Below are 11,425 nucleotides of genomic sequence, written 5' to 3' on the forward strand. Positions count from 1 at the left end.
CCCCCAAAAAAAAATTAAAAATCCACCCAACATACCTCGAACGCTTTCTCGATAGTTGTGTCTTCTAGACTCCTCTCTAAATTTTTGCGTGCTGTCTGTCTAGTTTTCCGGGTAGTAGACTTCTGTGTTGTCTTCCTCCTGGATTGGGTGCCCTGCATAGGTTTGGTTCTGGGCGTCGTTTCTTCAGCAAAGACGGCAGCGGCCATTTTGGGGTCACCCTTTTCAACTTCGGAAGGGGCGAACGACAACGCAACTCTAGCTCTAGTGCGCGTCTTTGGCGCCACATCTACCTCTTTCTCCAACGCTTCAGATTCCTGGCTGACATTTCCCAAGCGCTGGACCTTCCTGCGCTTCGAAGATTGCTGCACTACAGATCTTTTACGCGAAGAGTAAAATTCAGTGACTCTTGCCTGCGCCATCTTGAAGTCCAAACCACGCCGAATTTTCGCGCCAACTGTGGTCAGCTGATTGGACGGAACCAATTTTACCAAGTAGCCGAAGAAATAAAACACAATACGTACATAAAATAAGCAAAAATCCAGTGATAATTCTCCATATATATCTTGAAATCGTCATAAAAAATCGTTAATTTTGATCAGTTTTCATAATCATGTTGAAATGTAGTGTTTTTTATGTTAATTTATAAACCCCCTATCATAGTAAGTGCACGAGCCATAACAATTTTGGACCAATCAGAGAAACCCGTAGACCATGACCTGCCAGGGGTCAACGTACTGTTACCCCGAAATCTGACTTTGGAGCAGAGAAAAGGCTAAAAGAAACGCCACTTTCTATGCTCTAAAAGGTAGAATTATAAGCTGTGTGCACGCCAAATGGACGAGACTTAACACATAACCAGACAACTGCGTCACTAGTTCGGTTTGAACCCCTAGGCATGACATCAAAATTTGCCTTTGTTTACGTTTTTTTGTGAAAAGTGATTTGATTACTGTTTTGATTCCGTCCACACAAGCCCGTCACAAACGTAATACCTTTCTTTCTTATTGAGATTTTAGGACGTAAAAGCTAACGTAATCTCACCAGCGGCCAATAGCGAAGAAGCACACTTAATCAAGTTACTTGTAACCCCTCCACAGTTCCAACCTACGTGACGTCAGGGCATGTTTTTTTTTTTTTCGGGGTAAAGCTTGAGCTCATTTCCTGTCTGCTTCTGTGTAGGCATCAACGCGCGCGAGGAAAAAGAAAGAGAATAAACTTGTTTTTACGGACGAAGCTTGCCCCACACGCTAACCAGAAGGAGGAGGAAGAACCATGGGGCAGATTGAGTGGGCTATGTGGGCTAATGAACAAGCCATCATTAGCGCATGGGGTAAGTTTTTGCCATATCTATTTTGTACTTGCATACCCGCCCCCCTCCCCCCACTAAATATTCGTTACCAATCCCTATTCATTTTATAACCTTGCTGTAGTTGCCTAATAATAAGTAACACACCGTTTTTAACTGTGTTGTGTTTCTTACTCGTGGATCCGGGCAAAGTCAAATCACTAACATTTTCTTGTAATTAGTCGACTCTCTATCTGTTTAGTACGTAGTCATAGAACATGTTTTGTATAGGTACAACTGCTCACTGTACCCTTCATAAGTATAGTTTACTGTAGCGTTATGTAGAATGTACGTGTAGAGTTGAAATATTTTCTAGCCAGTAGTTCTTTATAAAGCTTCGGTCACAACCCGCTGTACGTGCTTCTGCGTGCTGTCTACGTGCAAAAACGTGGGCAAACGTAGGGCATCCGTGCGTGGTGAGTACCGCCTCCGTACGGAATCCTACGGATTTGGGAGCATGCAGACACGCCGTAGAACTTTAAGTGCATGTAAAACTTTTTCTGCGTGCGGTGTACGGATTCACCACCCGTGCGTGCGAGTACGGGCAACGCGCGTGCCCCGTATGTACCGTACGAAAGACGCACGTGTGAGAACGGCCTCTTTACAGTTGCAATCGCACAGAGATCATACGGTTGTAAGCACGTACAACTCACCACTTGCGCTACGTACGATGCACGCAACCGCTCGCGGCCAGGCGTGGTGTGCAGACCACACTTTTACAATTACACTTTGCGCAACCGTGCAAGTGATGTGCGAGTGACGTGCGTCGATGCCACTCCTTCCCCACATTTTCAGAAAAAACGTAGCAGACGTAGCCTCCAAAAAAACGTACGGACAAAAAGCATCTAGTACGGCGGGTTGTGACCGAGGCTTAACACTCAAACACAGTAACCGTTGACCATATTATGTAGCATTATGATAGACTCAATCATACCGACTAGTAACTTTATTACCTGTCATACATTGTACCTGTGACAATCGTCGTGCAATAAACTTTGACTTGACTTGACTTGTACAAGTGGACCTCCATAGCATGGATAATTTGACACTTGCTGAATGAAAATGGTTTTCTGTTCAAACAAAACAAATTTAAGAACTTTATTAGCAAATTATATCTACAATAGTGGTAACTATTAAATGGAGACATGGTACAAGTACCAAATTTTGTTTTAACAAAATTTGGTACTTAAAAGGTGAAAATAATTTGTCAATGAAGGCACCCTTCATTATAATTTCATTCACAGTCAAACTTTTGTACATACAATTAGTAAAGATTCTTCATACTAAATAGAGTAAGTAAACTATAAACAAATATGTCATAACAATCGTGGGATATAAGTCAAGAGTGACTGTTGAGGGCACTACGCTAGGCTGGCACTACTGGTATGCAATAACAATGTTTTATTTGTTTGTACGTAGACATAGAATACAACAACACAGATAGATACAATGTATTTCACTTGTCAGTCTTTGCAAGTCGTTTGCTCGTCTTATTTTTTTTTAAATTCAATAAGAATGACAAGATGAATCAACACAAAGTTTAATGTTTAGAAACCTAGGACAGCTCTTTGTCAGAGATTTATATTCAGGAAGCCGCATTACTAAGTAAGTAAATTGTACAATATACGTTTTGACAGGGGAAGGGCTATGGGATCGGTATATCGCCAATTCTACCGGTAAATTAGAGATCGCAATCGCAATCTCTACTGGCAGAGACTATGATCGCGATCTCTGATTCTGGTAGAATCCGCACTTGTACCAGATCGCAATCTCTACCCTTACGTGTACATAGATGGAGTGGAGATGGAAGATCTAGAAATCGAGTGGGCCATGTGGGCCAACGAGCAGGCCATCCTCAGTGGTCGGGGTGAGTGTCGGTAGTGTTACACGAAGTTAGAATAAGCTAACTCCCCCTACCCATTGTAGTAGTATAGACCAAACATATTCAGAAGCAAGCCACCAAGAGAACCTGACATCTAAGATTCCATCTCTTTGCCATCTGGACTGCATTGAGCATGTACAAACTTTGTACCCTACTAACCATACGTAGAATAAAACCATGGAAATGCAATGAATCTGTCGTATCCTGTCGTACAAAGCAACATGGTGTCAGAAGTGGGATCGAACCCACGCCCCCATTCAGACTCAGACTAGTCTCCGTAAATAATTGCATCAATCTCTCAAGTGTAAAGGTTCTTTTATCTTTATTAGGGGTGGGTACCGGTTCAGCCGGACTGGTTTAAACCGGAACAACATTCGGGAACTGAGTCCACAAATCCAAATACGAAAACCGGATCATCAGACCTGATGTACATTTCTGTAGATTATACACACATCTTTAGATAATCTGGTCATGGCAGGTAAAGAAAGTAACCCTGAATCGAACTAGATTGGCCTTAACCCATGTTTGTCTCATTCTGTAACTGTTTGGCTTCAATATACATTGTACAACTGGAACATAATTTTCAACACACTAGTGATCATGACTGATTCATGAGTGACCTGTACTCGTGCTTCGCGCTCAAAAATATATGATATACTAGTAGTGCTACGTACTGTACACAATAATCAGGTCCAGGTTTAGGTCCGGACCTGGACCTGATCATCTGAACCTGATCCGGACCTGGACCTGAATTTTCTATACAGGTACCCACCCCTAGTCTTTATAGCCTGGATGCCATCCGTAGTTTCTGCCGACTCCCTAATGTCGCGAATTCCATCATATATAATCACTGGTAGAGCCGAAAATGTCTATAAAACGTCTAACAGACATTTAACATTCTTGAAAGTTCCGCACATTTTTTTTACATTTGTAAGAATGTCTTTTCCAGGTCTTTACAGGGTCTTTTTGGGGAGGACTTGCTTGTTGTGTTTTCCATTGTTCATGAGGTGTCTGTCAGAATGTCTTTAGAAAAAAAGTGTGAAAACTGACATGCATATAAAAAGCACTGCACAAAGCCAAGACAATTTATAGGGGAGGACACCATTAATTAACAGACAGATGCTAATATCTTTATAAGTACACATTGTGCTAAACAAAGGACTGTCTCCTAGGGGTGTCCCTACCTGACATGTGAAGAGACTATGGATATAAAATGTCCATCTTGGGTTATTTCGATGTAGTTTTTCAGTAACTATGTCTACTAATGTTCTTCCGACTGGCCTTTGTTCAGCAATGTCTAAATCATGTCTAGTGTCCGCTAGACGTTTTATACACATTTTTGGCTCTACCAGTGCCTCCACAGTTGCAGTACTACAACTGTACATTCACGAAAACACAAAACACTTCCCTGAAATCTGTGAACTCGAAGGTCACAAAAACCAAATGTATAGTATTACGCACTTCCCAGAAGTCTGAAATCTGTCATGCTGACTGATGTTCACAAGCTAGATCATGATGACAGTTCAGTTTTTATAGTTCACAGCTCGAGATTATTTTTATATGAGATTAGGCCACACCAATTTAATTTCTTGGTTAACAGATTCGCCCGCTTCATTTTTTTCTGATTTGAAAAAAAAAATGTAGAATCAACTGCAAAATGCACATATTTTGCCCTGAACAGTTGAAAACAGTCCTTTTCTTCCTAGTTGTTACAGTTATTACAGTCTTTCAATGCAGTGGTATCATTAAAAGTTCATTGTTCAAATTTTGAACCAGCCTGGTGTGTTGACTTCATGGCTCCTATCATACCATTTTGGGCCATAATAGGATGCCTAGGCCAGTGTTTTTATTTTTTTCCTTTTTTTTTGCCGCCCGCTCCATTATTTTTCTAGAAAAATCCGTTAACCAAGTAATTAAATTGGTGTGTCCTTATATTGAGTAATGACTGGACTTCTAGGAAATACGTCAAGCAGTTTTCACTTCATGATGTTATGTGACTATTCAGGCTGAATTGTAAGTCAGCCCCTTAATGTATTGGGTAAAGTTTGTGATGACTCAGAAGCGCTGCTGGTAAAAGTAATTCAGCTTCAAATTAATTTCTTGTTGTCGACTGATGATTCACCATCATACGGCAGTTCTCATCAAATATGCATCGTAGAATTCCTTAGAAAATATTGTCAACTTTATATCAGCAGTAATTTTGTAGTGGGTATTATTGGACAAATTTTAGAGTAGACGTCATTTAGTGTGTATGTGTACATGTAAGTTCCCATGCAGGGTTCTAGCTAGCGCGAAGTAGCGTAGGGACCCCCTACGCTATAATTTTCACCCCCTATGCTAAATTTCCCCCCTACGCTATAATTTTGACCCCCTACGCTAAGTTTTCAATACAGCATAGGGGCAATTTTGTGACTGTATTTCTTTGTACAATAATGCCAGATCAAATGTGAAAAATTACCAATCAAGGATACATTGTACATACATTTTGTACCTTAGAAATAACATTTTTTTCCCTTTGGCCCCTTTTTTAGCTCAATTTTTTAAAAGCTCCACCCCATCCCCCCTCTTGGTTGCTTCACTCCCTTGGCAGGCGGCCAGTACCACTACGCTAAAATTAAATCCTAGCTAGAACCCTGCCATGTACTGTCAGAGGCAGAATGGTGACCCCACTATCACCCCAGTATTGAATACTTTGTTTGGGTTTTAGTGTATGAAGACAGCAGATTCTTTTTTCTGTTAATATTTAATAGCTGTCTGGTAACATTGAAAATTACCTGCACAATATACATGTAAATTGTACCTAAGCCACTCGGAATTTACATGGGTCACACAAAAAACTTCAGAAATCATTGCCATTATATACACCCGTAATTATAATAATTATGTCTTGACGTGTATGCAGGTACATTGTTAGTATTTCAAGGTCTGATACAGTGCCATACATATGTATGTAAATCCTATGCCTGAGGGTATATTCTCTTCTTTGAAAGTGTTGAAAACACGTGTATTATAGAGCTTGGGCCACACCAATTTAATTTGTTGGATTTTTTTCAGAAAAAATTTGAAGCGACAGGGCGAAAAAAAAAAACAGGCCATCAAGGCATGATAGCCGGAAATGTTACAATATGAGCCATGAAGTGAACATACCAGGCTGGTTTATAATCAAAATAATAGATTTTGAACTTTTAATGAAACAAAATTGCATTGTTACATTGAAAAACTTAACAACTAGGAAGAAAAGGACTTTCTTCAACCATTGGGGCCAAAATATGTCTTTCATTGAGCATTTTGCAGTTAATTTAGAACCCCCAAATTTATTTTTTCTTTTTCAAATCAGAAAGAAATGGACAGGGCAAATCCAAGAAACAACAAATTAAATTGGTGTGGCCTTGAGTTGGATTATGTCCAATTCAAATTGTTGACTCAGGAGCCAATGAAGGTGTGGCCTGTGACATTTGGAAAGCGTGATCTGCTGTACAATGGAAAATTCTGAACCATGACCAGGATGTTATTAGGGGTGGGTACCTGTTCAGCCAGGCCAGTTTAATGTCCAGACTGTGCATGATGTACAAAATGACTAATAAACTTGTGGATGTATCAACCACTAAGTATCTGATACCAGCCCAGAAAAGAACAAGAAACAGTCATGCCTTCAAATATCAGAGTTATCAACCAAGAATTCAGTGAGGTGTTCCAAAAACTTGTATTTCCCCAGAACTATCGTAGACTGGAACTCGTTGCCACAAGCACAGTTGGGGCATCATCACTAGAAAGCTTTAAGTCCTGCAATTTAATGTGCAAAGATTGAGTGTAACAAGTCGTTCGGTGTGATATAGCTAGCTGCTGCTGCGCCGCGTGCCTGCGAAGCTGGTGTGTTATGCCGAAGGGCGGTTATACCGGCTATACAGATACAGATACATACAGAAAACTATTTTAACCTTGAGTTGGATTGTTGACTCAGGAGCTATTGAAGGTGTGGCCTGTGACATTTGGAAAGCGTGATCTGCTGTACAAAGGAAAACTCTGAACCATGACCAGGATGTGTTTATTGTTCTGTCCAATGCACAAAAGAACAGACATGACAGGAAGTTGGTGTACAGACATAAAGTCGTGACTATAGTACATTACAAAATTGCTAGAATACATTGTTATGTGGAATTATTTTAACATATTCCTTAGAAAGAATTATTTTGAGTGAGATGTGTGTGTGTGCGAGATGCGTGTAAAATGTTGCGAGTTCCGCCAATTGTTTTTTTTTTCTATAACAGTTATAACGCCCGTTATAGCTCATATTTGTAACACAATACGTGTTCCTAATGATTTACATCTAAAAGGGATGTAATATGTTGTTAAAGATATCCTGATTTTTTAAAATTAGTAAACGTGCCATCCAAAATAGAACGTACCGGGTGGATGTTAGGGGCAAATTTATGTTTACAGTATTTGGAACCTGAGAGGCCACCCAGGTCATTGGCCACAATGCGGCTGGCGGCGAAAACAGGCCCGAAAATGACAAGTTTCCCGCTACAATACGCGTTTATAAACGTCTTCACTTTGAAGATTTGTCAATTTTTTTCATGCGTACTCGAAAAATTTTTACTGATTTTCCAAAAATTAATAAACGTACCGTGGAAAATAAGAACGTACCGGGTGGACGTTCGGGCCCAAAAAAATAAATGTACCAATACGTTTATTCGGCAGATGAGAGTACATTACAAAATGTATGTGCTTTCAAACCTAGAACGGTGGTTAACAAAATATTTATTTACATAACGACTCTCAGAGCTGTGTACCTAAACAAATTTTAGGTAAATAGCTGGTCTCCCATGGGTCCCAGTGTAAGGACAGTGTGTTCATGAAAACAAAAACATCTTAGTTTTGCCCATATTATTTTGTCTGAGCATTCTCCATGAAGAAAAACTAAACCTTAACAGTCAAGTTTATTAATGTTTTTCTTGTTATTAAAGGAGATCAGAAGAGTATGTTAATTGGTTGAATTGTTCAGGTACAGGTTCAGGTCCGGACCTGTACCTTAACCCGTGTACCTGTATCTGCAGATACAGGTACACGGGTGGCTATACAATGTGCCTTGGCCTGTTTTTTTTTCTGCCCTGTCGCTCCTGATTTTTTCTGAAAAAATCTGAGAAACAACAAATTAAATTGGTGTGGCCTTATATTGTATTTCTGCTAACAGTGTATTTCCTGTCTTGCAGTGATGCTGACTGGGGGAATCATCGGTCTGACTGGCTTCAACAGATGGGAGATTGCTGCATATTCAGTGTATCCTTTTTCATACTTAAAGTATTTGTTTGTTTGTTTGTTTGTTTGTTTGTTTGTTTGTTTGTTTGTTTGTTTGTTTGTTTATCCAGGAAATACATATCGCCTGATGGCGTTTTTCAATGGTTCCTGGGGTAAAACCCCAAACAACATCCATTAACAAAATGAACTCAAGATTAACAAAGGTATCAAATAAAGTTACGCAGATTACAAATTGATACAAATTCAAAGTAACTTAAATAACATATTAAGAGAAACAATATTGTACCCTTAACATCATATAACGTAAAACCAAGGTAGAACATAATACATTGAAATCAGGATTGAATTTGCATATCAATGATTGTCAAGTACATACAGTTGTTTGAAGGCTGTTAGGGTTCTGGCAGTTTTTAGATGGTATGGTAGTGTGTTCCACAGTGCCGCCCCAGAGGATGAAAAGACACGTCTTCTTTATAAGGTAAAAATAAAGATCCCATACCCTTCTTGAGCTTGTAGAAGCAATAGGTTGTTAATCCAGTGTGTCTAGGACATGGTATTGGAAGGCAGAGCCCATCCATTTCCTCCACCGCCTTTTACTGAGCCCAACCAAAGACAGGTACCTATTTTACACCTGTACAATTCCTAGAATATACGTCATTACATGTACTATATATTTGGGGGTCCCCCAGAACAGTAGAAGGAATAGAGGAAGGTTGAACAAGACTGGCAATGAAAACATACATTGCCATGGTGACGGTGGTCGCCATGATCTCATGATTTTGAGAAAGCCTTGATACCTGTTACTTCTAGACAGATACAGTGCACTCCTCCCCTGGGTGTATAGTGAACGAGCCCCAGGGTCACAGAAAGTAGGGCATCTGGGGCAGACAGGTTTTCCCAGGGGTTTCCAGGAATGTGGGCATAGATGTGGGTCTAAAAAACAGAGCTGGGAGACATTCCTGTGGACATTCCATGCCTGTGGACAAAATACCAGGTACTGTACCATTCCTAGAATTCTTGCAAATTACACACAATACTGTACCATTAGGCTCCTCCCTGAGACGTCACCAAAAATATGGCTGATAAAAGGAAGTGGAAGCAATACTGCCCCATCCTCCCATGGCAGGGGCAGCGGCTCCGAATTCCTTCTCCACCCCTTACCCCTGCCGTATAACATGGCATCTTCTACTCTACGACCCCAGGAATATTAATATTCATGAGCTTGCCTTATTTGGCATGACCCCATTTCTGACTTGGGCGGCGAAGGGACGTCACCCTCCCCGCCGGCGACTCCGCCGCCGCCCGGTGACGAGCCCGTTAACGCGTTGGGGAGGCCGTGCGGGGCAAAGTCACCTTCCCCGTGCTCGGCGGGATCCGCGCGCAGCCTCCAGCACACGCTAGCGCCCCGCCGACGCCCGCAGCGGCCTGCATCGCAAAAGTTCTCTTCCCGAGACGACGCCATGTTTGTTTTTATTTGTCACTGAATGGCCGACATGATTGGTTCCGATAGCTAGCGCATCTCATAAATATTAATGTAAAGTGCGTTGAAGATTTTCTCTGTGATACGTGATTGGCTGAGAGCGTGTCCCTGGAATCGGGTCGTAGAGTAGAAGATGCCATGTTATACGGCAGGGGTAAGGGGTGGAGAAGGAATTCGGAGCCGCTGCCCCTGCCATGGGAGGATGTACTGCCCGAGAAACAACAAATTAAATTGGTGTAGCCTTATGGTAGAATTATTGGTATGCGAGATGACGAGAGGAACTAAGGTCTAAGGACTATGCTATTAGGCTCACCCCTGAGGTGTCGCCAAAAAATCCTTTGCAAATTGGGCATTTTGAAGCTTCACTTCCACAAACCCATCACAAATATATGTCAGCCCACTTTCAATCCACGACGTATGCATGGATTTTAACGTATGACAAGGTAGATTCAATTATGAAACGGATATTTATGCAACATCAAGCATGTTGAGCTTCAGGACTTGAAGGTGACTATGCTCTGCATTTGTACAATCATCTAAAATGTACTTAAGGCAGCCAGTTGGCAACAGTCCCAGAACAAAAGTTTGTACTTCCTTTTCCTTGAACTTGAAGAGTAATCCACATGTAGTCATGCGTGTATTGTACAGGCTTAGACGATGGTAATAACTGCCTTCCCACGTTTCATGAAAGTCTTCCAAGTTTCATGTAGGAGACAGGCGAAAGGCAGTGCTCAGTCTGACTCATTTTGTTGTAAGTCAATGTAACGTCATCTGGCATACCGATAATCAAGGCTCAAAATTGGAGCTGTGCACCTAATATGTTTCTGTAGGTGCACCGGTGCACCCAAATATTTTGGTAGGTATTTTTGTACACATTAAATGACATAAAAGTATACAGGATATTCTTGGCATCTAAGACTTAGTGTCAGAAAACTAATAACATCTTTAGTACTTGTTTTGAAGTTAGCACAATTCAAACTCATAAGAAGAGCAGTAAGATCTATAATTAGGTTTTATTACTCCGTGAAGGAGGTCAGGACCTCCGGACGGAGTGTTGTGATCGGCTGATTTTTCATGTTCGCAGTCAAAACACTGGGTTCTCTTTGTGTAATCGGCACGCAATTTTATACGCCGTCTGCGGGCATGACCGTGTTGATGCACGAATGTGTATTTTTGCCGTTGCTGCTTTCGCGGTCAATGTAATATCGCAGACGCACCCCTACAATTACGAGGCGAATTGGAATGGTCCAGAAAAACGCGTTGTTTGGAATAGCAGTGGGGGGGGTAAAAGTTCATGCAGATACGGGGTGGTTTTGATAAGTGGTTCCAGATGTTTTTGCCCATGGTTAAGAGATGCCAAGTTTTTTGGAAGATGTTCGCAGCCAAAACGCATTCTTCCGTACGTCGCATTTCTGTGTAATTTCGCATGTGGTGTTGCATTATGTCCGGGATGATGCAC

The 11,425-nt window shown here is 41.2% G+C and overlaps 2 protein-coding genes across 3 annotated transcripts in view; one reads left to right on the top strand and one right to left on the bottom strand.

Annotated features, from left to right (window-relative positions):
- The window catches only part of LOC109464991 (proteoglycan 4-like), a 9,196-nt gene extending 8,722 nt beyond the window's left edge, over positions 1-474 (bottom strand). Inside the window, exon 1 of the mRNA XM_019762109.1 lies at positions 36-474. Within this exon, the coding sequence (XP_019617668.1) occupies positions 36-419 (384 nt within the window). The 5' untranslated portion in view covers positions 420-474. The remainder of the gene's footprint in view (positions 1-35) is intronic.
- A 312-nt stretch (positions 475-786) lies between these two features.
- The window catches only part of LOC109465002 (cytochrome b-245 light chain-like), a 29,063-nt gene continuing 18,424 nt past the window's right edge, over positions 787-11,425 (top strand). The window contains exons 1-3 of one of the 2 annotated variants that reach the window (XM_019762129.1): positions 787-805; positions 1,180-1,330; positions 8,441-8,507. In XM_019762129.1, the coding sequence (XP_019617688.1) occupies positions 1,273-1,330; positions 8,441-8,507 (125 nt within the window). In that variant the 5' untranslated portion in view covers positions 787-805; positions 1,180-1,272. Of the gene's footprint in view, positions 806-1,118; positions 1,331-8,440; positions 8,508-11,425 lie in introns of those variants that run through there. The other variant, XM_019762128.1, reaches the window with a different exon arrangement.

Source organism: Branchiostoma belcheri, unplaced genomic scaffold, assembly GCF_001625305.1.
Source record: "Branchiostoma belcheri isolate BF01 breed outbred unplaced genomic scaffold, Haploidv18h27 scaffold145, whole genome shotgun sequence".
Taxonomy (NCBI): Eukaryota; Metazoa; Chordata; class Leptocardii; order Amphioxiformes; family Branchiostomatidae; genus Branchiostoma; species Branchiostoma belcheri.